This window comes from Salvia splendens, chromosome 6 (genome assembly GCF_004379255.2).
Source record: "Salvia splendens isolate huo1 chromosome 6, SspV2, whole genome shotgun sequence".
Classification (NCBI taxonomy): Eukaryota; Viridiplantae; Streptophyta; class Magnoliopsida; order Lamiales; family Lamiaceae; genus Salvia; species Salvia splendens.
Window position 1 is genome coordinate 5,918,334 of NC_056037.1, and position 27,763 is coordinate 5,946,096.

General features: G+C 37.9%; 4 protein-coding genes and 1 pseudogene across 8 annotated transcripts; 2 read left to right on the forward strand and 3 right to left on the reverse strand.

Moving 5' to 3' along the window:
* Positions 1 to 1,941: 1,941 nt before the first annotated feature.
* On the reverse strand, positions 1,942 to 3,880 carry LOC121806802 (protein CURVATURE THYLAKOID 1B, chloroplastic-like). The gene is made up of 6 exons (XM_042206956.1): positions 3,635 to 3,880; positions 3,440 to 3,555; positions 3,259 to 3,345; positions 2,352 to 2,414; positions 2,222 to 2,259; positions 1,942 to 2,142 (listed from the first exon to the last, which is right to left on the reverse strand). Exons 1-6 carry the CDS (start codon positions 3,783 to 3,785, stop codon positions 2,085 to 2,087), a joined length of 513 nt encoding a protein of 170 aa, XP_042062890.1. The 5' UTR covers positions 3,786 to 3,880; the 3' UTR covers positions 1,942 to 2,084.
* A 1,256-nt stretch (positions 3,881 to 5,136) lies between these two features.
* Positions 5,137 to 8,355, forward strand: LOC121809736 (conserved oligomeric Golgi complex subunit 4-like). The gene is made up of 2 exons (XM_042210509.1): positions 5,137 to 6,894; positions 7,540 to 8,355. Exons 1-2 carry the CDS (start codon positions 5,296 to 5,298, stop codon positions 8,167 to 8,169), a joined length of 2,229 nt encoding a protein of 742 aa, XP_042066443.1. The 5' UTR covers positions 5,137 to 5,295; the 3' UTR covers positions 8,170 to 8,355.
* Positions 8,356 to 13,762: 5,407 nt separating this feature from the next.
* On the forward strand, positions 13,763 to 18,144 carry LOC121808612 (heterogeneous nuclear ribonucleoprotein Q-like). 4 transcript variants are annotated; one of them, XM_042209180.1, is made up of 9 exons: positions 13,763 to 14,020; positions 14,912 to 15,356; positions 15,465 to 15,581; positions 15,736 to 15,876; positions 15,975 to 16,154; positions 16,807 to 17,011; positions 17,302 to 17,477; positions 17,557 to 17,648; positions 17,730 to 18,144. In XM_042209180.1, the coding sequence occupies exons 2-9, from the start codon at positions 14,982 to 14,984 to the stop codon at positions 17,872 to 17,874; spliced, it is 1,431 nt and encodes a 476-aa protein (XP_042065114.1). In that variant the 5' UTR covers positions 13,763 to 14,020; positions 14,912 to 14,981; the 3' UTR covers positions 17,875 to 18,144. The 4 variants fall into 4 exon arrangements, with proteins under 4 accessions (XP_042065114.1, XP_042065113.1, XP_042065117.1 ...); XM_042209179.1 differs by having other exon boundaries at positions 13,763 to 13,985; XM_042209183.1 differs by having other exon boundaries at positions 13,763 to 13,985; positions 17,563 to 17,648.
* Positions 18,145 to 18,175: 31 nt separating this feature from the next.
* LOC121808613 lies at positions 18,176 to 20,009 on the reverse strand (annotated as a pseudogene).
* A 2,896-nt stretch (positions 20,010 to 22,905) lies between these two features.
* On the reverse strand, positions 22,906 to 26,398 carry LOC121808591 (probable protein S-acyltransferase 12). 2 transcript variants are annotated; one of them, XM_042209156.1, is made up of 8 exons: positions 26,093 to 26,398; positions 25,827 to 26,022; positions 25,399 to 25,490; positions 24,849 to 24,975; positions 24,654 to 24,739; positions 24,372 to 24,437; positions 24,007 to 24,127; positions 22,906 to 23,736 (listed from the first exon to the last, which is right to left on the reverse strand). In XM_042209156.1, exons 1-7 carry the CDS (start codon positions 26,345 to 26,347, stop codon positions 24,008 to 24,010), a joined length of 942 nt encoding a protein of 313 aa, XP_042065090.1. In that variant the 5' UTR covers positions 26,348 to 26,398; the 3' UTR covers positions 22,906 to 23,736; position 24,007. The 2 variants fall into 2 exon arrangements, with proteins under 2 accessions (XP_042065090.1, XP_042065089.1); XM_042209155.1 differs by having other exon boundaries at positions 22,906 to 23,932.
* Between the last annotated feature and the right edge of the window lie 1,365 nt (positions 26,399 to 27,763).

The following is a 27,763-nucleotide window of genomic DNA, read 5'->3' on the forward strand; positions in this document are numbered from 1 at the left end:
TGTCTCAATCTTAAATAGAGTAATCGATTTTGTCCAAATCCGACAGTGACTTCCATGGCAAAAATTGGCTTGATAGAGTATTTTCTCAATCATCGTAACAATCCAGATGTCATTATATCATAGTCATCAGATAAAATATTAATTTAAAATCTGAATAACTAATTGTTCGAGGTTCTGCGATATACATATAGGTATATCGACGAGGGTTGAAACTTGAAAACATTACTTACGACAAGTTTGTGCTAGACTTGTATAAAACCAATTTACAAATTCAATAAAATTTATATAAATGACAACATTACGTAAAACACTCCTGTCAATCATTCTGCACAACAGCTGCAACGCATCTTCAGACTGTTTAGAGAGTGATGAATTTTGAATTGAGATAGCAAATCTTAATTTTACTACAATACTGTAGTAATTTTTCTATCTTATATAATTAATTAGTATATTATTTTCTTTTTAAATTGTTTAGATTGAAAATTTTACAGTAAATATGTAATTTTCTCAAACTATATGACAACTGACGATACTGTGGAAAGACAATTGCCGTATATATACAATCACAATATGATATGATCATATGATCATGGGATTTGGGATTGGGAGCCATGCGTCAAAGGTTTCAGCCGCACCTGGATTATAAGGATAATCGGCTTATCGTGATGACTTCCACACGCTCTTTAACGACAACCATTGTCTTCGTCTTCGAAAGAGTTTCGCCTAAGTATCTGTTGGTTATTTTAGTGTAATTGGATTAACTTGATTGATCAATATTGTTATAATGAGACATCATACAAGTTTGGAAAGTGTGGAGTGCACGCTTGTTTGAATTCATTATGATTAGACGGGGGTTCGGGGGCAGCACCCCCGAGTAGCGGGGTCCAAGAGGCAGAGCCCCTGGCTGGGATCGAGCTGTATAGAAAATTCATCCGGAAATATAATTTCTGATAGTCGAAGGACTAATTTACAATTTTTGAAACCCTTTGAAAAAACAGTTAAAATCGGTTAAGAAACGAAGAGACGCAACGTTTCGTGAAAAGACGCGACGTTTCGTTTCAGGCCTCTTCTTATTGATCATTTTCGGTTCAAAGTGGGGATCGCAGAATCAACATACGAAACTTCTAAACCTGAATTGTATCCGATCAAATATTGGTAGAACCACCAAATTGATTTGATCTGAAAGTGTTTCACGCCTTTCAGGATATCCTATTGTTCACATTTGAGTAAATATCCCTAACAGTATCTTGCACGCCTCAATTGGAGTCCGACTTTAAAGAGAGTTATGGCCGATTTACTAAAGCTGTGCAGAAGAGAGGACGAGTCCAGAGACTTCGCACGGTTTTGACAAGTTGGGCAGAAAGTTCACTTTGGTCGGGTGATTTGCCACTCTCTGAACGCCCGGGTCGGGCGCGGGCACTATTTTGGCTGATTTTATCCATTTTCCAGCCTCACCTATATACTCATTTGTGAGACTTTAAACCCTATTGTTAAATGTTAAAAACTCCTATGGAATATATCCTTTGTGAGATTTTATCCAATTCCTAAGTTGCTTGATTTCATCTTTTAGATTATGAAAGTAAAAATATACACCTATAGTTTGTATGCCCTCATGTGAGTGGGCCCAATGGAGTGCTTGTTTTGGTAAAAATAATCAAAGGTTGCACTCATCTTGTTGTGAGTGATCTTATGTCCTAAGGAAGGTTCCTCCCTTTATACACCTTTCTTTCCTTTTCTAATCTCCCCACCTAATTTTTTTAGTCTAGTTTTTATAGTTAGATCCACACTACCTTTTTTAATTGTGTTAAAATAGGGATCAAACACTGCATATTTGCAGCATATCTTGGAAATATGGAAGGGTTCATTAAATTTAATCATAATTTTTATCATATGGGACAAAACTTATAATCTTATTCACTACTTTTAAAAGTTACTATGAAATTGATCAAAAGTGTATTTATTTATGGTTTAAATAACAATGTTCCCATTATTATTAAAATTAGAAAAGAAAAAAAAACAATTATACAGGCGAGTAATAAAATGTACACCGAGTATGTTACATAGGTAGCTGCAGTATTTTGGTCTCAGCTGCTCCCAATTATATCATTGTATGTATTTTTTATTTTCTGAATCAGAGCGTCCCTGAAAATTTAATCTACAGTCAGTCAAAAAGCATTTTCTTTAATGTAATCCAAATTAGGATATGAGAAAGAAATAAGACCTGCTTGGTTTCGAGGCCAGATTTTTATATGCAAAATACTGCACCAAAATTAATAATGCGATGCATCAATAAATAGATTAATTTGTAACAGCATATAGAGTATATAAGTAAATGGATAAAAAGAACTTACGCCAGTATATCCAATTCCTACGAGCTCGAGAAGTCCAGGTACAAATGGAAGCTTGTCAATAGCCTTGCAAATTAACAGAGGGCATAAATATATTAAACATGCAATATCACTTTAGAAAATAGAGTTAATGGAAGGAACATTCTAGAATTCCTTGTATAGCAAATGGAAATTCTTTCCACGCACTACATAATAATATTCCTTGGATTATAATATTAATGCCTTTATGCGAACAAATTAGTGTAACAATGTAAAAATAACACTGAATTGTCAACTTCACACCAAGCAGGAGTATTAAAGTAAAACATGTCTACTAGTTCTATCATATTTATATGATTGCGAATTACTTATGTCTTGTGACTACAATAGAGTTTCCATCTCTAGAAAAAAAAGTACTTCACCCATCTCTTAAAATTTGTCACTTATTTCCATTTCCATTTGTCCCTTAAAATTTGTCACTTTTTGTTCAGTCATTTTAGTCCGTCCACAAATAAGAGTCTTGGTTCACCTTTACCATAAATGATAATAGGGTCTCACCTTCCACTAACCCATATCAACACATTTCATTTAAAACTAATATATATAAATGAGACCCTTATTCCATTAACTTTTTTCCGTCTACTTTTCTTAATATTTTTTAAAATCTGTGCCGTCAAGAAATGAGATACCTAATGACGGATTGAGGGAATACTGCATTTATATAGAATATACTTTTTGCCCTTTAGTAGTAGTACTAACAATTAACTATTTCCCTTTTGGTCAGTTGATAAAAAATTTTAATATAGAAAACTTTTTTCATTCTCCATATCATACTTTAATCATTTTTATATTAATCTCTCGTGCATTAAAAATCTGAGTGGTTTCAAAGGTTAGTATTTTTAAAAGCTAGACAGAGAAAGTATATGCTTACGGAGATGGCTCCGGCACAGGCAACGAGTCCAACTCCTCCGGCCACTGCAAGAGAAGTAACGGCGTACTTGTCTTCAACTTTCTCCCACTACAAGTATGTTATGTATATCAAACATATATATGTAATTAATCTATTAAAGGTAAAATATGTATATATATATATATGGAAATGAAGTTGTTACTGCTTGTTGAATTTTGGTAATTATTTCAGGGGTCTCAATGGTGGCAACGTTAACCACTTCAGCCGCGGACACCTCTCCCGTAGCCATGGCCGCCACATTCCGGCCAATGTTCCTAGCTGTTGTACGAATTTATGAATAATTAATTAACTTTGATAAAAAAAAGATAGTAAGATAAAATATGATAAGAATACAGACAATTAGACGTAGTAGTCTGGGCGAGGTGAGGCAGTGGAGGAGGAGTTGGAATGCTGAGGGCGGCGCCGGAAGGTGGTGGCTGAAGACGAGGAGCCTTGGATGAAGAAGAGAGAGAGAGGGGGGTGCGGGTGCATGTTGTTGTTGAGGCCATTTCTTCTAACACAAATTCAGCAGCTGCTCTCTTCTTTGTTGCCTTTTTCTCTCTATCAAAAAACAAATATAGCAATCTTATGGATAATGTTGGATTGATAGGTGGCCATTTTAAAGGATAGCCATTTTATGTGTTGTTATTGATAAAGTATATCAGGTCCCTACATAAATATCAGAATCAATGGTTTTTAACGAAAGTGGGAATCAAAAATTTAAATATATATTTGTACTCCATAATAATGATGAAAATAGTGATTTATCCAATAGATGAGTAAAATTAAATCCTGCGGATGTACTCAAGTAGTAATAAAATTTATTGTTATTATTATTTTGATACACAAATGAATACAAATCTATTTTGAAAGAAAAATGTGTCTTGATGTTTTATAGACATGCGATTGTTTTTTGAAAGTTGCATTTAAACACCCAATCTAGATTTTTTTGCAATTGAAACTAATTAGACTCCATTTTCAATTACCGAAATATAAAATTGATCTTCGACGAGTCAACTAACCTTGAAAATAATAATAATTTAAATAGTTTTTCGAGTCAACTAACCTTGAAAATAATAATAATTTAAATAGTTTTTCGATTACCATGTTTAGTTGTAATTACTAGAGGTTATGTTAGAGTTTATTTTTCTCAAAAATAAACTTATACTACACTTTTATCTTTTTTAACATACTAAACATACCACCTTAATGTAAATACTCATTTTAACTTATCACTTATAGTACACTTTTATCTTTTTTAAGATACTAAATATACCACCTTAATGTAAATACTCATTTTGCTTTATCAATGTAATATACTCCTACTTATATAAATATATCAAACACTTCAATTGTAGCTTAAATAATGGGATAAATACGTAACTTATACAAAATGTTTCATTTTTATTTCATATTGGTACAAAAAGTTGATGTCTATATAAATCGTATAAAAAGTTTCATTCATGTATCAATTTACTACATTCCGTTATTTTTATATGGATGCTTTTAACTCTTTGTATATATGAAGTACAAAATTTATTCCATTGTTTCATATTGGTACAAAAAATTTCATTTTATTTTATGGTTTGTGCGATACATAAGTAAAAGTTAACATCGTTTAAACAAAAATAACGGAATGTACTAATTTGAAACACGAATGAAACATTTTGTATGATTTAGATAAACCACTAAAATGTTCCATTAAAAATGTGTTTAACCAAATTGCCCCCAAAATTTGTAGTTAGGCGTGCAATTAATTTGGGCAATTTGGTCCAATTTTAGCTTAAAATTGGAACTTGTATGCTTTGCAAGGAATAAAAATTATTAAAATGCTAAGTAAAAAAAAATTAAAACCAATATTTTTCAGAAACGAAAAACACAGTAATAAGATTGGGTATTTCAATCTCACAGCAAAATCTAGTAGAAATGGTGCATTAGGAGTGGCGAAAGAGTAGGAGTTATATTGAAAATTATTGATTAGATTTAGGGGTTTTGGACTGTGGAGGAAATTGAGCTCCGATGGCGATGTCACCGCGAAGCGAAGCCGACGGCGACGTTGCGACGGCAAATTCCTCCTCGTCTCTGCAATTTGGGATGGCAGAGGCGCTGGATCACGTCCGCAAACTCACCGATGTCGGCGCCATGACTCGTTTCCTCCATGAATGCATCGCCTACCAGCGCGGCCTAGATCTGGAGCTCGAGAGCTTACTCTCCCAGCGATCCGATTTGGATCGCCAGCTTTCCAACCTCCACAAATCCGCCGACGTTTTGGAGATCGTCAAGGGCGACTCCTCCTACATGCTCTCCAACATCTCTTCCACCTCCTCCCTCGCCGATCAGGTCTCTGCCAAGGTCCGCCACCTCGATCTCGCCCAATCGCGCGTGCAGGACACCCTCCTCCGCATCGACGCCATCGTCGATCGCTCCAATTGCCTCGACGGCGTCCTCAAATCTCTCCTCGCTGAGGATTTCGAATCTGGCGCCTCTTACATTCAGACATTCCTCCAGATCGATTCCAAATTCAAAGACTCCTCCGCCGCGGATCAGCGCCAGCAGCTCCTTTCCTACAAGAAGCAGCTGGAAGGCATTGTGAAGAAGAGGCTCTCCGCGGCGGTGGATCAGCGTGATCATCCCACCATCCTCCGCTTCATCAAGCTCTTCAAGCCTCTTGCCCTTGAAGAGGAAGGACTGCAGGTCTATGTAAGTTATCTCAAGAAGGTCATTTCTTCCAGATCCAAGGAGGAATTCGAGCAGTTATTGGAACAGATTGAGCAATCGAATAGCAACACCCAGGTGAGTTTCGTGCCGTGTTTGACAAATTTATTCAAAGACATTGTGTTGGCTATTGAGGAAAATGATGAGATTTTGAGGAATTTATGTGGCGAGGATGGCATTGTTTATGCCATTTGCGAGCTACAAGAGGAATGTGATTCAAGGGGTTCTAATATCTTGAAAAAATTCATGGATTATCGGAAATTGGCAAAATTGACCTCTGAGATTAATTCATACAAGAGTAATTTGCTGTCTGTTCATGCGGAGGGTCCAGACCCTAGAGAAATTGAGCTATACCTAGAGGAGATACTCTCCTTGACACAGTTGGGAGAGGATTACACCGAGTATATGGTTTCCAAAATAAGGAGCTTGACCTCTGTGGATCCGGAATTAGGGCCCCAAGCCACCAAGGCTTTTAGGAGTGGGAATTTCAGCAAAGTTTCTCAGGACACTACCGGCTATTACGTCATTTTGGAGGGGTTCTTTATGGTGGAGAATGTGAGGAAAGCCATCCAGATAGATGAGCCTGTGCCTGACAGTCTCACCACATCGATGGTGGATGATGTGTTTTATGTGCTGCAGAGTTGCTGCCGTAGGGCAATTTCCACCTCCAATATTAGCTCAGTTATTGCAGTGCTCAGTAGTGCTGTGAGTTTATTGGGGAATGAATATAGTGAAGCTTTGCAGCAAAAGATGAGGGAGCCTAATCTTGGAGCGAAGCTGTTTTTGGGTGGTGTTGGAGTGCAGAAGACTGGAACAGAGATTGCAACAACCTTGAACAACTTGGATGTTAGTAGTGAGTATGCTTTGAAACTTCGCCATGAGATTGAAGAGCAATGTCTAGAGGTATGTGTTAAAGTAGTAGTAGCATTTCTGCTTTCTTCCTCTGCCACTAATATTATAATTTGTGTGATGGTACGGATTTGGTTTTGTGTTCCAAGTGTTTAGCTTGAGCTGAAGTCAATTGGAGATGATGTAATTCTATGCCTTGATGCTACTGTGTTCAATCTTATATAAGCATCTATGAGATTTTCTACTTGCCTCAATATGATCTTAATGCTTTAATTGATGGTCAACTTGTTATATGTTGTGGTAATGATAGGAACATGGTAATATCTTCATGTTTTTTGGTAAATAGATGATGCAAGTAGTCAATGTTTATGTTGTTTTTCGTGTAGATCTTCAATAACCATGTTGCCACTGTATCCTATAAAGCACAACCTTTATTTCACTGAGAAAATATTGATTGTTGGTAATTAGTTTAGTATATATGTATAATTTCTATGACTAGTTTTGAATTTTGTAAAGTTTCTAAGGTATAGATGCTCTTACAAGGATACCTACCACCTGATTTTTTTCCAAAAGCTAGTTGTTAACTGTAGGAGTGCAACAATCTTGCTGGATGCTGTTTTCTCGACTATCTTATGCTCTCTTCTCGCTTGCTTCTTATATTAGTTCATAATTCTGACTAAATCCTGCTGGTCGCTGCAGGTATTCCCCGCACCAGCTGATAGAGAGAGAGTAAAATCTTGCTTATCTGAACTGATAGAAATGAGCAATAGCTTTAAGAAGGCTTTGAATCTTGGAATGGAGCAGCTCGTGGCCACTGTGACTCCTCGAATTCGGCCAGTTTTAGATAGCGTGGCAACTATCAGCTTTGAGCTTTCTGAAGCAGAATATGCTGACAATGAAGTAAATGATCCATGGGTGCAAAGGCTCCTTCACGCTGTTGAGATCAATGTGGCATGGCTTCAGCCATTGATGACAGCCACAAATTATGACACATTTTTGCATCTTGTAATTGATTTCATTGTGAAAAGGCTTGAAGTGATCATGATGCAAAAACGATTCAGCCAACTTGGTGGTCTTCAGCTTGATAGAGATGCCAGGACACTGGTAAGTCATTTCTCCAGTATGACACAGAGGACTGTCAGAGACAAGTTTTCGCGGCTAACGCAGATGGCTACTATTCTAAACTTGGAGAAGGTGTCTGAGATTTTGGATTTCTGGGGAGAAAACTCAGGGCCCATGACTTGGAGACTGACTCCTGCTGAGGTGAGAAGAGTATTGGGTCTCAGAGTTGATTTTAAACCTGAAGCTATAGCTGCTCTTAAGTTGTAACCTCCTACACTTTTTGTTTATCATTCCTCGCTGATCTTTTGATTTACAATCTCAGCATTTCTTCTACTTTGCCTTTTTTTTGGTTTATAATGGATGTATTGAGGTTATTTGGTCTTTTTCATTTGAAAATGTGTAATAAGCATCATTAGTTGTTTTCTAGCAAATTTATGTATCCTGGTTGGTGTGTCTGGATGGCGTAGGTTGTCTTCCCTTAACAGGATGAAATAATACTTTTGTTGATGAAATCCTAAAGAAAATAACCACCACCACCACCAGACATTAAGATTGATCCTTCGCTAATCTAGTTGTAAGATTGGATGATGATATTCACATCACATTGAACTCAAGTTCAATCTTTATAAGGTTGATTTGTATTTCAGATTGAATTTTTGTCAAACTTAAATCGATCTAAATATTCAAATTTTGAGAGAATAAAAATACAACCAATAAAACTGAACCGCAAATCCAAATTTTAAAGAAAAAGAACTTTGCCTCATCAAATTTACTCATGATATCATCAAACAGGATGTCAGTTATCCTGATATGCACACAAAATTCAACAGCAACACCACCAACACGTATGTATTGCTCCTTAATCTCATCGGACTGGTCCACCTTTGTATTTTGGCTGTAACAAGCAAAAGATAAGTATGAAAATACTCACTAACATTAACATATGCCTGAAGTAACTCCGAAAGAAAAGGCATAATAGTTCTTTGCAAGTCATCCAAGTTTTTGGGAATATCTACAAGACCGAATGATTGGCCATCATAAAGTGCCATCGCCATGTTTAAGGAACCAATCCAGTTCGCAGTACTTCAATTAGTTCCTTCTATGAGAGAAGGCGAGATGCAATGAGATGCTCCTGTCCAAGTATGCATATAGTATTAGTAGCACCCCTAGCATCAATACTGTTGTGATAAGCTTTCTCAGGGTTCCCAGTAAAATATATATGACGAGAAATCAAATAATTATCCCCTCAAAAGTCATCCACAGAAAAGCTAGTCTGGTGGATCAAATTTCCATCTTTAACTTACAAACAGAGGTGAGGATGGCCAGCATCTGTGACATATGTATATTTACCTACTGTAATGCAAATTAGGCTTCAGGCAAGGTGGTGAGAATGATAATTTTTATGCCAAGCCGACAGCTGCATTTTCAAGAGTCCACTTTTCTAGCACTTCCAACTCTGATTTTAATAGCTTAGCAACCTCAACTTCTGGTCCCAAGCAATGAAGCTTTGTCTGACGCTTAAACAAGAGCATTTTCTGGAACAAAAAATCAAACTAAAATTTGCAGAAAACAGCAATTGCTGGAAATTAACAAACTTCATTCACACATACCAGAGGATGAACTGAGAGATTGGGATATACGTCTCCATGCAACATATGGCATATAGCCCTCCCTATTGCCATCGGGTTTTGGGAATTTGAGCGTATACTTCCACAGTGAGAATGACTTTTGTCTTCGGGGAATATTCAATCCACGAGATTCAGAGAAACAAAAAATGCAAGCATACACTCAAGAGTAATAGTATAAGGAACAATAAATCACTGAGGAATGCAGCCTCCCTACGAACATTACCACAAGAGCACACTGATGCGTGATAAATATGACAACACCTTTGTCAACCATGCCACCCATCATGCTACTTATACTACTAGTCGAAACAGTGAAGCTACTCTGCGAAGAAAGCGTTGCACCTCCATATCCTTTGTTGTATAGCAGTGGAGAAGCACATACTACTCTGCTAGTAGTTTCATCTAAAAGTTTCTGAAACATTGACTCAAATTCAGTTCTGGGAAAGCTGACATTGTTTCCCCATATTTACCATAGATTTTGTATAACACATCCTATTGAGCCATGGAACCACGGAAAACCAAATCAACTTGACCACACCTTTGCTGTCACCACTAACCACATGAAATTGACGATTAACTTGAGTATCTTGGCACAGATAATAGCACGTTAACTACTGGAGCTCTATGTTCAGTGATAACCTTAGGTGCTGAGGCCTTGTGCACATCCCAAACAGTGTAATGACCATCACCATATCCTGCAAAGAGCATATCTCCATGCTGATTGAAGCACATGGAAGTTAAAGGGACATGAGATCTATCTCCTTGCAAACCAAGGGACGTCATCTGAAAGCGCATTTGTTTACACCATTTAGTAGGCAATATAAGTCGACACGATATTATGTCATCTGGTCTAATCTATAAAGTATAAATCTGTGAGTAACTACAACGAATTATACTCATTTGGCATTATTTATGGCTATGCTAGTCAACCAGAGGAATGGAATGGCAATGTGAATGCGATATTCCGTGATCTCTCAACCTAGCTCAACAATTGGTTGAGATGAACAGAAGGGGAAGAAGGAGAGAGAAGAATTTGGTCGAGGGTGCGGCGGTGACCATCTTCTTTGTCGGCGCCGCGCGATTGAAGAAGGGGTTTTTTCTTCTTTAGTTCTAGAGTACATTAATCATTCCTCGTTTGTACTGCTTTTTTTTTTGTTCCGGATTTGGGAGAGACGCATGACCCTCATGCGTCTCTTTTTAATGAGACGCATGACTGTCATGCGTCTTTTATAGAGACGCATGAGGGTCATGCGTCTCTCATTTTTTTCCGTTTTATTTTGACGACGCATGAGAGTCATACGTCTTAAAGACAGACGCATGACGCTCATGCGTCTTTTATTTTTTTAAAATTTGACTGAAGACGCATGATGCTCATGCGTCTTAGAGAGAGACGCATGAGCGTCATGCGTCTCTACTTCGAATTAAACCAGCGGCGAAGGCAGTAGTTCCTCATTCACGCACGCAGACAGCAAAGGTTGCGATTTCCTTGGCGATTTCTTGGCGATTCCCGTCATATTTCGGTAAGTTTCCTTCAATCTTTCAACACTGCTCCCTTATTTGTTGTTTATTTGCATATTAGTAGGGGTTTTGAAAAATTTATGTAAACTTACTATTTTAGGGTTTATTGAAAAAATTTATCTTTAATTGTTGTTGGTTTGTATATTTATTTTTGCAGAAATCATGCAAGTATTCGTGAGTTTATATTGGGGTGGTAGAATATATCAACTTCCTCATGTGGGCATTTGTTATGATCCTCCTCGTGCGAGAGCTTCCATCGTATTGGATTCATGTGTTTCATTATCTGAATTAGTAGGAATGATATGTGCTAAGATAAGAATAGATTCCAACCAACACTTCATCGAAATATCTTGGAGGCATTGTTTCTTGGGTACCGGTACGAGTTATGTATGTACTGCGGTTGACAGTGATCAAAGTGTGTTTTATATGTTCAATGCGGCTCTAAATTCTACTCGGCATATTGAATTATTTGTTGAGTATTCGTCTGTTGGAAATGCCTTAATCCCACCAATTGTTGATCATGGTGTTGGTTCATCTACGAGGTTTGAACCTATGAGCATCGACTGCGGTATGAATGAGCAAACAGACGTTGCAGATGTTGGATTGAATACTCAAGAGAATGTACAAGAACATGCTGATGTTGATGTTGTACGAGGAGACCTTGCAGATCCAGAATTGTCGTCATCATCGTCTGATGATATTTTAAGTGATGATTCCGGTGCTGACTCTAGTGATGAGGAGGTAGTGTATAAACCCGTCGTACAAGGTGAACAACCACTTCCAGAATATGTTCACACTGGGTTGAAATATTTTCGCAAACTGCCAAGTGGTCGTACTGAGGTACCTGAAGTTGGTAATGAACGCAGTACCATGTACTGGGATGAAGAACACCCATATCGGATTAATGGTGGAACAAAATTTGATAGCAAGCTGCATGTGAAGACTGCTATTACTATGTGGAGTCTGAGGCAACACCGGCAATTTAGGGTGGTTGAGAGTAAATTAAGGTGGCATGCCGTGTGCAAATATCCAAATGGGAGGACAGAAGATGGGACAGCTATTATCAGCGAGACCGACGCTGACAAAGCGAATGAATGTCGGTGGGAAGTGTCTGTTACACACATGGCCCATGATGATATGTGGGAGATTAGGAAGTGGCGGGGACGCCATAGTTGTGAAGGTCATCGTAATGATAGAGGACATGCTAACTTTTCATCACCAATGATTGCTTTGTGTATTCGCCATCAGTTGCTAAAAATGCCGAGTTTAGTGCCGCCGCCGTAAGAAATTTTGTTCATGACAAATTTCATGTGGTAGTCAGTTATAAGAAGGCATGGTATGCACGGAGGAGGGCTTTAGAGATTGTATTTGGTGGATGGGAGGAGTCATTTAGGGATTTGCCAAGCTACATGCTTGAACTGCAGTATAGGAATCCAGGCACCATTGTTGAGTGGAGGCATAACGAGTTGTTGAGCCAGGGCCGTACTAAAGTCTTCTATTACGTGTTCTGGGCACTTGGGCCTGCTATACATGCTTTCCAGGAGTGCCAACCAGTTTTGACAATAGACGGAACTCACCTCCGAGGAAGATTTAAAGGTAAGCTGCTTGTTGCTTGTGGTGTTGATGCAAACAAGAAATGTCTGCCTATTGCATATGCTATTGTTGATGAAGAAACTGGCGACAGCTGGGAGTGGTTTTTGGATCATGTCAGAATTCATGTGGTGAAGTACGAAAGGGAGGTATGCATCATTTCGGATAGGCACAAAGGAATCCTCAAGGCTATGCGTTCAGATGAATGGAAAAAGCCGCCGATATGTCACCACAAATTTTGTTTGATCCATGTGAGGAAAAATATCTTGACAAAACTAAAGGGTAAGGGAGGAAAAGCAAAAGGCATGATATGGGCATTGGGTGTCACAACACAAGTACGCAAGTACGTGAGAAGGCGACGTGCACTACGGGAGGAAAGTCTTATTGCGATACACGAGCTCAACAAAGCCAAAAAAGAGAACTGGTCTCTTTGCTACGATGATGAACTGAGATGGGGGGTGCCCTCGACAAACATGTCAGAGAGCTACAACAACGTACTGAGAGGTGTAAGAGAGTTGCCAATAAGAGCTTTGGTTGATCTGACATTTTGGCGAACAAGTAGAATGATTGAACGAAACTTACCGGAAAACAAGTCGAAATCGTCTTCTTTCGCCGAATCTAGGAAGAAATCGCCGTATCCGTGAGTGTTTGCTGTCTGCGTTCGTAAGTGAGGAGCTACTGCCTTCGCCGCTGGTTTAATTCGAAGTAGAGACGCATGACGCTCATGCGTCTCTCTCTAAGACGCATGATGCTCATGCGTCTTCAGTCAAATTTTAAAAAAATAAAAGACGCATGAGCGTCATGCGTCTGTCTTTAAGACGCATGACTCTCATGCGTCGTCAAAATAAAACGGAAAAAAATGAGAGACGCATGATCCTCATGCGTCTCTATAAAAGACGCATGACAGTCATGCGTCTCATTAAAAAGAGACGCATGAGGGTCATGCGTCTCTCCCAAATCCGGAACAAAAAAAAAACGCAGTACAAACGAGGAATGATTAATGTACTCTAGAACTAAAGAAGAAAAAACCCTTGAAGAAGCGAGTCGAGATCCACATCCAATGCTCCATCACCAGTATTTTACTTGGTTTGAATTTCTACTTTCTGTGAGTTTCTAGTAAACAACTTGTCAGGTGAGAATGAGATCATCGTCATCGTCTGCGTCTGAAACTCCGGTATGATTTATTTGGACATACTACTATTTTTTAAAAAAAGACAAAGGTATCCCTCGATGAGAAGGGAAATTACAAAAAATTAGGTCAGAAGCATATAAAAAAAGGGAAGACGGCCTCTCTCTCTCTCTCGCAATTTGATCGGATAGATCTCACACTCCACAGAGAGAGAAAAGGTAAAGGGAAATGAAATCAAAAGGAATTTTTTTTGGTATGCAGTCTTACTCAAATCTCCTCCTGCTTTCTTCCAATACTTGTTTACTCTCACATACATAAACACAAACACAAACACAAACACATACACATACATACATCCCTTGATTCGCTGAATCTTATATTTACATATGCATCCCCCTCTTCAAAGCCGCTTGCTTTTGATTCTTGTTGAGTTGAAATTCTTTGCTATTTGGAGCTAGCTGTCGGCGTTTTGATTTGAGAGCTCTTTATTTTCAATTTAATGAGGGCCTATGTGATTTACCTAAATTATTTGGATTTTTTTTTTTTGGGGGGGGGGGGGGGAAGGCGATTTCTTTCTGCTGGGGAAGAAGGTGGGAAGGGATAAGGCCTTGTTGGCTTAGTGTATAACATAGCATCCAAAAAATAAATATATAGGATGGGGCAAACACACATCTTTGGTTTCCTTATTGGCTTAAGCTAGTGTGGGAGTATTTGCTCTTGATTTCGAGTCCATTCCCCTTGTTATTGAAAAGGAAATTAGTCCAATGGATTTCCAGTTTCTGGTGTTGGTTCCATTCCGAGAATAATCCCTAAACTGAAACAATAACCAGACACATTGTTGACTGTGAATCACGCATTTTTTCCCCCACATTCCGAAATCTGGCTAGTGGCAACAGAACTTTCGTGTCTAGCCGGTGGACCCTAAATAGATGGTTAGACACCCATGACTTCCAGTTACCTAAAACTTACCATATACTCCTACTACCCAAAAACATGAAATGACCTGCTACCTAGCATATCACATTTTAAAGAACCCGAAATGATGTTTTTCAAATTCGTCATGGTTAAGTGCCTGCCAGCCCATGTCAATCTGCAGATGGTTTTCTCTTTTCCCTTCTGCCATAATAACAATGTAAGCATGCAGATTCGACTGGTGGATTCCGGGCCTCCAAATTGTGTTTATTGTGTGACAACACTTGAAACCTAAGAGAATCATGGCAGAAAATACTGAAGTGGATGACCGTGTTGATTTTGATGATGATAACTACACTGAAGAAGATGATGAAGAACCCATGGAAGATGAAGGAGCTGGAGAAGGTGAAGAAAATGATGAAGAACCTCAGGAGGATACTAGAAGTGAGGATGGTGGGAAAGGTCAATCTCCGGGAACAGATAAAAATGATATTAGCATTGGGGATATGGGAGATAAAGGGAACTCAGCATCTATTAGTGAAGATGAGAAAGAGAAACATGCTGAACTTCTTGATCTTCCACCTCATGGCTCTGAAGTTTTCATTGGAGGACTTTCTCGAGATGTTTCAGGGGAAGACTTGAGGGAACTCTGCGAACCCCTTGGTGAAATTGTTGAGGTTAGTGGATATAAGGCGGAAAATTTTACCTGCAAATTGTTTGTGGCAAACAGATATCTCTATGCACATACTGTTTCTCTTTATTATCATAGCTTCATCATTTTGCAGATAAGGGTAATGAAGAATAGGGATACTGGTGAAAGCAAGGGCTTTGCTTTTGTAGCCTTCAGAACAAAAGATGAGGCACAAAAGGCAATTGAAGAATTGCATAACAAGGAATTCAAGGTAATTGAGAAAATATTCCTTTTTGTTTTCCTTTTCTAATGGAACAATGTTAGCCAGTTAGCCTTTTGTTTTGCTAACTATTTCCTATTTCTGTTATTCTGTCTGTTAGTGACAAAAATAAATTTCTTTGTTATCGACCCTTTCTTCACTTCAGGGTAGGACGCTGCGATGCTCATTTTCCGAAACTAAATACAGGTTGTTCATAGGCAATGTACCCAAGGCATGGAGTGAAGATGATTTCAAAAAATTAATTGAATCGACAGGTCCTGGTGCTGAAAACATTGAACTAATAAAGGTATATGTGGCTTAGTGGCTATTTTATTGTTAATGAGTTCAGCTGTCTCTCAGCAAAGTAGTACATCAGTTTTGACCTTATTCACTTTATTACTACAGGATCCTCTGAACCCTGGTCGTAATCGAGGTTTTGCCTTTGTGGAATATTACAACAATGCTTGTGCTGATTATTCCAGGCAAAAGATGACTGCCGCGAGCTTCAAGCTGGATGGCAACACGCCAACTGTAACTTGGGCTGACCCGAAGATTACACCTGATCATTCTGCTGCTTCTGCTCAGGTCTGATTTTGAAACTGAAATTTCCCTTACCTGTGTGCATATTGATATTCTTGGGTGTCATAGTCCGGAAGTAGTTAAGATACTCTCATTCTTTGAAATGCTGGATATTAACATTCTGGTGATGTATGCTTGCTTCAAATTGTGCTGTTATCTTCTTATTGTGGAGTAATATACAAGATGTTGTGAATTGGAACTACTGGAATAACAGCAGAAATGGATTTTGTTCTGGCTAATTTACTGTCATTTATCTATTTTCTACAATAATCCTTGTGGCAAATGGTTTCTTAGTTTTGCCAATCATGAGTAACTTGCATAGTTGTATGTGTTACATTTGGTTGCTATCTGTCACGGCAAGACTAATTGTCTAATTCCTAGAAATGTGAGTAACATTTATTCATAAAACTGATTTTGATGCAAGAGCAACATTTATCAACATGCCAAGCGGCAAGCACTTGAATATGAAAATAGACTTGTGACACTGCCACTGTCTTGTCATCCACTGGTCCAATAGTAGTTACTCTTTCTCTGTTCTTGTGTATATGGGCTTATGAAATGCTTATGTTTTTTTACTTAGTGAGCAGGATACTTATGTTCATATACTCAATTTATGTTTTGATGTTATTTTTTTTTCTTTTATGATGTTTATATGTAGGTCAAGGCCCTCTATGTTAAGAACATTCCTGAGAATACAACAACCGAACAATTAAAGGAAATTTTCCACCAACATGGGGAAGTCACCAAAGTTGTTATGCCACCTGCTAAAGCTGGTGGGAAGAGAGACTTTGGCTTCATACACTATGCAGAAAGATCAAGTGCCCTTAATGCTGTCAAGGAAACAGAAAAATATGAGATAAATGGTTAGTTCCCATTTTTCTTTCTTGTCTAGGACAAATGCAATATGCTATTAGCATTTAGATATACAGTTGATGACACTTGATGGCTGATGCGCTTATGAGGCATGCATTTGATGGGAAATGCAAATGTATGTTGAAGTCATTTAGGTGCATTAATTTCATACTTGTTAAAAAAGATTGTTATGATAGTGATGAACAAGAAAGCCATGCCTTGCCCTTTATTTTCAGTAAGGGTGCACTTCCTTGTTGAACTATTTGGACGAAGAATGATATCATTATATATATACTTGCAGGCCAGGTGTTGGAAGTTGTCCTCGCAAAACCTCAGGCTGAGAGGAAGTTTGATGCAGCCAATCCCCACAACGCTCAAGTTCCAAACTATATTCCTCATCCAGGATATGGCGGTATACCTGTAAATCCTTATGCGTCTATAGCTACTGGATATGGCGGAGCTGCTGGTTTTCAACAGGTAGTTGCTGTTCTCTTTTTTGCTCGGTTTCTATTCATTCCTTTAATTGTGTATTCTAACTTGCCGGAACATTTTCTAGCAGCAGCCGATGATTTATGGAAGGGGGCCAATGCCATCAGGAATGCAGATGGTGCCAATGGTTTTACCCGATGGTCGAATTGGCTATGTCCTGTAAGTTGCCTTATATATGGCATAGGTAGTATGAGAATGAAGAAACCGTGTAGCGTCGTGACAAATTTATATATATTGCAGACAGCAGCCCGGTGTGCAGATTCCCCAGCCTGTGAGACCACGCAGAAATGATAGGAGTAGTGGAGGTAGTGGTGGAGCACAAGCGCGGGGAGGAGGTAATGGCAGTGACGATAGCAACCGTGGTAGACGATACAGGCCGTACTAGATGATTATGTATTTGGATAAGCTAGATGATTATAAGTTATAACCCTGGGCTACTTCAATGTTGGTAGTAGATGGAAATTAAGTTGTTCGTTTGTTGAGTGGGAAAAGATTGCTGCTGAGTTCATATAAAAAGTTTGCCCTTTGGTGTGATGTTGGTTGACCATTCGACTAGTTATTATCCATGGACAAAATAATAGTGTCATGGGCTAAAATAAAGCACTTTCTATTTTGTATAATTCTGAAAATTGAAAAAATTTCATTTCTTTGGTAATACTAACACATTAAAATCATTTAGTATATCCTTGAGGTGAGGGAAATATAGGTTTGAAAAGTAAATGAGTAGGTAGGTCAGGTGGTTCATTATATAGATATGCTTCTACTTTTCTTCAATTCTTATAATAAGAAACATCAACACCTAACTGAAATTTCTTAGTATTTGATTGTTCATTATATCCTCAACTTTGGAGAGATCAAGTTGAAATTATAATTTATGTTGCATTATGGTTTGCTGTATAACTAGTAGTAGTGTTCGGGTATATTGCAGAAGCCAATTTAAAAGAGATGCATTGTTTGCTAAATATAATCAATCTCGTGATGACTTGAATTAATGATTAAGTGGAAGATGGAATGTGGAGAGGGTAGTTATGGATACAATCGAACCATGGATTAGTGGTGCATTCTTGGGGTGGGATTTCCTCCAGACAGCGCTGTTGCACTTGAACCCGGAGCCAAAGGCGATCTGCCACACTCGATTCCCTCTCGAAACTCGGGTGTAGGCAAGTTCATACCAGAGGGAGCTGCTGGACGTGTTCCCGAACCTATGCAGCGTCATCCTGGATGGCTCCATGTGCCACTCCGTCAGCTGCAGGTTCTTCTCCACGGCGTCCAGCACCGCCCTCCCGCCTGCGTGGATGCACACGTGTTCGAACGCCTTCTTGATGTCCGGTATGTACGGCCTCTCCCTTGCCCCCGCCACCTTCCTCTTCACCAGCCTCACGAGGAACGCCAGCTGCTCCGACAGCGGCAGCACCAGCGTCGTGATGTTCGTCTTCAGCGCGTCCCCTGCCACGGCCATCAGCTCCCGCGCCAGCGACACCCCCACCTTGTGCGTCCGCACTGTGTGGACGAGCTCGTACTTGGACCGTCGCCTGTCTCGGGACTTGTTCGACAGCAGCATGGCCGCGCCCCCCATCCGGAAGATGCAGCTGCAGAGCAGCATGGAGGGGTCGTTGCCGAAGTAGCAGTTGAGGGTGATGTTCTCAGTGCTCACCACGATGGCGTACGTGTCCGGGTTAGCCCGGAGGAGGTGCTTCGCGAGGTCGATCGATATCAGCCCCGCGCTGCAACCCATCCCCCTGAGGTTGAAGCTCTTGATGTCTTTCCTCATCTTGTAATGGTTGATTATCATGGAGGAGAGTGAAGGGGTTGGGTTGAACAAGCTACAGTTCACAATCAATATCCCGACAGCACTGGGGTCGATCGCAGTGCTGTTGAAAAGGGCGTCGAGACCGCCATACATGACGCTCTCCGCCTCCTGTCTTGCCTCCGCCATAGACAGGTTAGGGGGACGAGATGTGATCCCCTGGGTAAATATGTCTCGTCCCCCAGCAAAGAGCGATGAGCGATCTTGCTCTGGGCTCCATTCTCTGCCGTCATCTTCAGTAATGAATCCACGGAGAGCTTCCGCTCGTCGTGGGGCTTGTAACAAGCGAAATCCACGAGATAGACTGGTCGCGGCCGCCTGGTCCAGTAGATGCCGAGAGGGAAGGCCAGGGCGGCCGCGGCCAGCAAAATGGTGGCCGTGTCAAGGAGTGTTGTCTTGGCCAACAAGAGGCTCGACACGGCCACCGCAGCCAGGATGAGAAGCACCGCGGAGGCCAGGCTGCACGAGTAGGCGTGGTAGCCGAGTTTGACGTATTTGAGCTTGACGGAGTGGAGAAAATCCGGCAGCTTGCGGCGGATCTTGATGACGACGGAGGAGTCCTTGAAGTCGACCTCGGCCAGTAGCCTCTCCTCATTCATGTCGATGCTTTCCATGGAGATGGAGCTTGTTTGGTTGGGTGAGAAATAGAAAGAGAAAGAAAGAATGAAGCAAGAAAATGTAGAGGGATTTGGGTGTGTATATATGATATGATGATTGGGAGAAATGGTGTGTGTAAACTATAGAGGAAGATAGTTCACCAACTAGGTGAAACAGATGGGATTGGATTTTTGATTAGTTTGTCTAAGAAAAAGTGTCTCTACAAAATACAACAAATTATAGGTAACGTTGCTAGAGTCATTTGAATCACCGCCCACGTGAGGAAAACATTACGATAATTCATCTCTTAAAAATAGTTTTTTTTTTCTTATTTGGTAGTATATTAATAAGAATTAATTTATTTCAATTTATAGACATCATTAATTTATTTCAATTTAATAATAATGATTATATGATTATTATTCCCATTTCATTTTTGGATTCAACAAATTTTAGCCCACTTGTCGCCTCGTTTTGAAGCAAGCGTAAATGGTATGTTTACGAAATAGTAATACAGTAATAAAGAAGGGAGGAAACAGTTGGCTGTCCAAAACTAAATAAATGTGACTATATTAACCTCAATAAATATTCGTACCGCATATCTAATTATTTCAATCATTTCATATAATATTTGGGGTTTGCGGGTATTTTTGGATTATAACATAGCCAAATGCTTCACGTTGAGATGCCGAAAAAGACATATCATAATTTGCTTGATAATATTTTTTAAATCAAAATACAAATTATGTTTCGAATTACTTAAATCAATTAATAAATTATCAGGAAATCATATTGCCGTGTTTAATGCAAATTATGTAGGTTAGATAGATGTATGCTACTGCTAGCTGTTAGCTGCCGTCTTAATTATCTTTGTATCAAACTATCAATGGTTCAACATTTGGCATTTAAGCTGCCTGTTAGGATATTTTGAGCTGATAAAACACTACAACAAATTAAGGACTTGATCAATGAGAAGGCAACTAGCCGTTTGATGTTAGTTCATAGCGGTTGGCGGTTGACGGCGGTTACAACCGATTGATAGTTATCAAGAATCGGTTATTGATGATCTTGAAGCATTGAGCATGGATTACTCTTCCTATAAATATTGATGCAAGCCGCAGAGATCAGCAAGAGAGAACAACTTCATCATAGAGAATACAAATTGCAATATGTGCTATGTGCTCTCGAAACCAGGTCGTGTTTCGAGTGAGATTGAGGGAGAGAAAATGAGTGTTCATAGTTCCCGTTTGTATTCGATATGGGAGTGTTCTTCTTCATTGTATCTATAGTTGTTCATCAATGAATTCCTTCTCATTCTGTCAGTGGACGTAGGCTTACGCTGAACCACTTATATCTTCGTGTTCTTGAATAGTTTTCATATCAATTTGTGAGTTACAAATTCTTGTATGATCTTGCTCCAATCGAGGTTCTAACACTGCCCAACTTCTAACATCCATCCATTACCACATAAATTTCAAAAATAGACAACATTATTCTTTTTATTTTTCCCATGATTAAATTATTAATTAAGTGTATCAAAATGCTATGTATAAAAGCTGCCACATGATTATGTTGTATGAATGACTATTGTTTAACGGTTATAGACTTCAAAATTTGCTCCAAGTTACAGTATTTTTTTCATCAATAAATATTGTTTAAAGTATTCTTTTCCTTTTTTATTTTTTTACATATGCAATGTTAAGAACTAAATTGATTTTTCGATGCATTATGCATACTTACATAGATATATCAATATTAGTAAAAATGAAATGAAATATTTAATAATGGACAAACAAATAAAAAATAATAGTACTATGAAATACTACTCTCTCTGTCCCATGTTATTTGCGCTATTTCATTTCGGCTCATCTCAAACTACTTACATTATTTCTAGTTTAAGTTAGAATTAATGTATTTAATTAATATGTTAGATTAAGTTAAGAGCTCATTTATTAAGTTATGTCTCGTTACACTTAAAATTCTAATTTAATTATATTAAAAATTAATCTTAAATTTATAGCCTAAAATGAAAAATGCGAATAACGAGATAGACAAAGAGTAGTCTACTATTTAACAGCGAACGAGTTGGTATAGGCCATAGGCCCATAGGGACTTCTCGGTCAGTAAGAGCAAGTTGACAACCATACTACACTAGTAATGTGCAGATAATATATTAAATGAAATTGAATACTTAAGACTTAAAATGTTATTAATTCATATCCAGTTAAGTCAACGAATCTTTTCTTTCAAAGTGAAATTTATAGGGGTAAAAGTTCTTGGAAAATTTGTGTACTTTTTCGACAATTGCTTCGAACAGTAAAACTTCAAATTGAGAATGATATTTCCAGTCTCAGACACCACGCTACCCCAACAACAATCAAATTGAGAACCCTAATTATAGTAACTTCATAAATAACATATGACATTGCTTTGTCCCAAAATTACATAGTGAAGTATAAAAAGTACTACTATTCTAATTACCTAGGCATTTCATTTGTTAATGTATGCCACAGCATTAAAAAAATTTACCCAACACCATTAGCTTACCTTATACTTTCTAATTACTATATAGTTTCTTTTGTTAATTAACACTGAAGCCCATGTCCATAGGCTTAGCCGCTTTGTCTATTATTTGATTGCTCCTAACTGTGTCAATGTACGAAAATTATGTCAATCTCAAGTACTATGAGAGTTGGATTCATAATTCATTCCATATTGGGAAAAATCCGTTTATGATTGATTAATTGATACGGATAATATTTGAACCGTCTAAGCCCAATCATCCAATATACTTGAATGTTATATTTATGTTTATATTGAACTAATAAAATACTATTCATTTTGTTATTGTAAAGATAAAAACTTTTAATATTTTATCCTCAAATGGACTGTTATTGCCATTTTGTTAGGCAGATAGGTCCCAATCTCAGTATCAAGCTTCTTCTTTGACCTTTTTGGGCCTCAAGCAACCAAACTTGTTGACTAGCCCATTTAGGATTGGTGTAAGTTAAATTGACAATAAAGAGCTGCTTAATTGAATTGGAGAGAAAACAATTTACTGTACATATAGGTACATAGAAATAGTTGAGAAAATGAACCTCCCAACAAACACAAACAGACCTTCTAAGATATCAATGGCATCAACCCTCATTTTACTGTACATATTTGCCTTGTATTCTTATCTTGTTATGCGTGCCAAACAGAGGGTGTGAAACATATTTGGCAACCATTAGCTGCATACTATTTTGATATAAAAGTGTGTAAAGTGTGATTAATGATACTCAAACTCAACTCTGAACTCTCAAGTTAGGCAATCTGATGTCATACTCTGTAAGTTCCCTATATGACATATCCATCCTAACTGCCAACTAGAAGGTATATGCAATCTACAAGCCACTTCTCAACTAAAATCCGTCCTCGAAAGCTATACGCCAGACCCTTATCATCATTTTTCTTCAAGCAATTAACAACTACTTCCATGAAAAGGCACTCTTATGGGATGAGCTACACCACTGGTTTTTAGTTTTCCCCCATTAAATATGAGCTGATTAATATGCAGATCATATAAATCTTTCCAAACGCAGAGAGGGAATTTTTAATGACATCATATTCGTACAAATAAGAAGTTAAAGGAGAGAAGGATTGGATACTTGAGATGGCCGGCGGTGAGCTTGGCAGGCTGTGCGATGTTGATTTGGTGGGACTGGTGCTTCCACGCCACCAACCGTCAACAGTGGATGGTGCCTGTGGGACTCATTCTCTTTGTCGCCTATTTTAGTTTGCTTCTCTCACTTCATCTCCCGATTAGCTATCATCCTAACCATATCATATGTGATTTTCCATCTACAAACACGCATGCTACAATAATTACTCAATCTCTACTTGATTGATATTAATGAATATATATAGTATTTTCAGGACTCTGGTGCTTCTGCTTCTATCTTATAGTAATTTACAAATCATTGACTGCCATGTGGTTTTCAGAAACTTTCAGTTCACAGCCCTTCCCACTTATATTTTGTTCACTCTCTCGCTCACACTGCAATGAAAAGTAGAGATTGGAAACATGTATATATCAATCAGTGGGCAGATAGGTGTAGCTCAGCCTAATACCTTATACATTAATAATATCCGGGCGTGTCGGATAATCTAGACCCTGAAGTGCAGGCACTCTCTCCAAGTCTTCTTTCGAGAATACTGGAAACAGCCATAAAACCTTTCTAGTGCCAAAAACCTGCATCGACAAGATTACCCACTTCTGATTTCTGAACAAGACTCAATTGGGCACAGAAAAATAGGACTTGTATTACACAAACAAGATTTTTGTCCACGAAACTCTAGAATAATTAACTGCCAATGGCCAATTATTATTAGATCATTACTCTATGGAATTGAAACAAGGACAGATCTCTCATTCTTTAGTGGCATTCTGTCAATCAAGGTTAGTAAATTTCTAGATGAATTAAAAGAACGCTTACCTGCTCAATGTTCTTCCTCCACCCTAAGTCATACTTCCATGGCATACCCTTTTTCTTCTCATGAACCTGAAACCAAAACTGACAATTAACAAGATAGTCCAACTGAGATGCAGACTTGGTGCATTACTAGCATGAAGTACTATGATATTTTGAAAATCAAAACGATGCAGTTCTGATGTAATCTGACACACATTATATTATAGAGTAGTATGATTTTGTACTTCTTTAATAATCAGTAAATATTAAGTAATAGTGTAGATGATGACTCATAGTTATGTTTACCTCCACTGAGGTTGTGTTGCTCAAGAGCAGGGAAATATGCATGACAACGAAACAGAGAAGGCTCAGCACAAAAGCTAGATTAAGAACTGCAATAAGGGATGGAATCTGTAAGAAATATAGAGGGATGAGAATTGAGAATGCAGCGATAGATTGGGGAAGTGGAGATGCAATGATAAAAGGTGCAAAGAAATTTACCAAAGGCCAGAAAGGTGATAGCTAATTCGCCTGGTGAGCTAAAATGATGCTCAGCTTGTCTGAAAAAACTTATGAAACCAGGAAGCAGTACAAAAGTATCCAGCATCGTCTCCAGAAAAGTGTATAACTGTTAATCATTTTATAGGACAATGAGACAAAAAGAAAGATATTAAGATACACTAATTCGTCTACTGCAACAATTTGAAAAGCTCATACAGGAATTTCAATCACCAAGATCTCTCTCAGGTTTTGCAACATGCTAAAGTAAGAGTTATACACTCCCAATGGATAAAAATAAAATGGGTTTGGAAGAGATAGACCCATAAATAAATTCATGTTATAGCTGTCATACTTAAAGAACTATTTCATTGTAATGAAAAGAGTTAGCATTGCATTTTATGAGCCCAAGATAGATTTAAGCAATTACTACTTTTTAAACTTTAATTTCAAATACACAAGTAAACTTAATGACACCACAAAAACTACACATACATATACATATATGACAAAAGCTCCCAGTAAAAAGGTTCAGAGTTTAATTTATTCGCACCAAAAATAGGAGGAAGAATTTGTAGTTGCGAGCACCAACACAGTTAACAACCCATATGCAGTGGTGATCCATCTTAAGAACACAACGTTCACCTGCATTAGCACAAATATGCTTATGATTAGAAAATACAAACATCTTCAAAGTCAAGCATCTATAATAATGACTATAGCGACATGCTGCAAAACTCATGGAGTGTACAAGTGTAATTGCAGAATTCCAAGTAAATATTAGCAATATATTATGTGAAACTAATCCTATTGGTGAAGCAGGCACCATAGCAACAAGCTTGAAGAATGATAGGGCTACCAGGATTAGAAGGTTACCAAAGCAATCAAGACAAATACGCCATACAAAAACAAAGGCATTCAGATTCTAATTTTAGTCAACACAGTCAATTAACAGATCGAGCAAAATAGGGAAGAGCTTACAAACAGAGCAGTGATGGCAGCGTGGTGGCTTCCCGTTCTGGCATCGATTGCAAAATTGCGGAATAGCTGTTGCATTCAATTCCACTGAAGATGAAGTCTCGGCGGCGTCCTGCTGTGGCAACAATTTCCAATTCGGAGGCACAGCACCAGGATCGCGAAACACAGCCATCAAATAGCTCCAAGCCAACAATACAAGCTACCGGTCAAAAATCAGTCTAATCAGAAACATTCGCTCCGAGTAAAAAGGGGGGAAGGAAGAATAGTACCAGGACATGAAAGATGGCGACGAGAAGGATAGAGAAGAGTGAAGTGAAGCCGCCATGGAGGAGGTCGGGCCCTAAGGTGAGGATGACGACAGCGTAGTAGGAGACTGCAATTAAACCCAAAACAAGCCCCACCATGAAGTAGCCGAGGAACTTGAGCCCCGAGCACAGCCTGAATGGATTCAGATCCATCGCTAAACGGATCGATCTTCGCCCCTTACGCGCTCCAGATCCTGATCCAGCTAGTCGTTTCAGCATATATGAAGAACCCAGAGTTGCAAGTTATCTACACACAAAATAGAAGGTTCGGTATTTCTGCTCAAGCAGCACGGTAATTTTATCATTTTTTATGAGAGTGAACTACGTCTCTAACTTTTGGGTATGTGACACCGTAGAAAATGCCCAAATGGCTTGAAGGGCATTTTTGGTAATCCCTAAATTTGTTGACATATAAATTCTGTTACATTTATGTCAGTAACTTCTTATGTGATATCCTCCTAAGTTCTGATACTTCATACGTGATTAAAGTTTTGTCAATATTTGTACCCAAAAAAAACTTCTTATATTCCTCTATTTCTAGTTAGTGGTAACAATATACTAGGTATATCATATAGGAAATTCATTGAGAAACAACAAAAATATGGAAAAGTGAAGTAATTTATGAAATAAAATCCGAATCAATAATACACAAAATAAAAAATATTTCATATTTAATTAAATGATACAGTATTATTTTCTTGAAACACTGACATTTAAAATATTTATTCATTATATATCATTGAACTAATTTGTTAATGTAAGCCTAACTTTAAGACGATCTTACATTTATTAATATTTTATCAAGAATTATAATATAGCTCAAACTGAAATTTTTAACATCATATAAATATTCAATCTTTATATATAAATTTGCATAGTTTCTTGTCATTCATGATAAAATTGAAACAGGAGTTATATTTTGAAAATGTTCAAGCAATTTAATCCTTGTAGATTTTTTTTTATGAATAATAGTATCTGAAATTAAGACAATGTAAATTTATAAATTAATACTGCAAAATTAGGATACTATCATAATAAATAAAATCAATCGATAAATCAAGGTAAAAAACAAATAAAAATTAGTGGAAATAGAAAGCATCGAAAAATACCTGAAAGTGAGTTTTATAAGGAAGAAAGGGTCTCATTTTATTATTTTCATATTAATTAATGCAGATAATGATAAATATGTATACTATAAAAAAAATAGAAAGTGTAAATAATGACAAAATTTTAATTACATATGAAGTACTAGAATTTATTACAAAATTACATAAGAAGTTGCTAATAAAAATGTGGCAGAAATCACATGTCAACAATATAATGGATTGACAAAAATGCCCTTTTAGGGCCTAAGGGTATTTTGGTCTGAAAAAATATGATTCATGATTATACTTAACGTTAGGGTCCTTTGGCGTTATTTTTTTTGTTAGGGACCTACAGTGTCACAAACCAAAAAGTTATGGACTTAAGTTAGGGATTTTTGATGTAGTTCACTCTTTTTATAATTTCCGAAAATAGATGTATTCCTATTTAATTCCATTTTTATTTTACATTTTTACCCTCTTCGCGAAACGAAATGGAGTAATACCGGAGAGGGGAAAAAAGCTTTTCTTTACTTTTCTATATATTAAAATA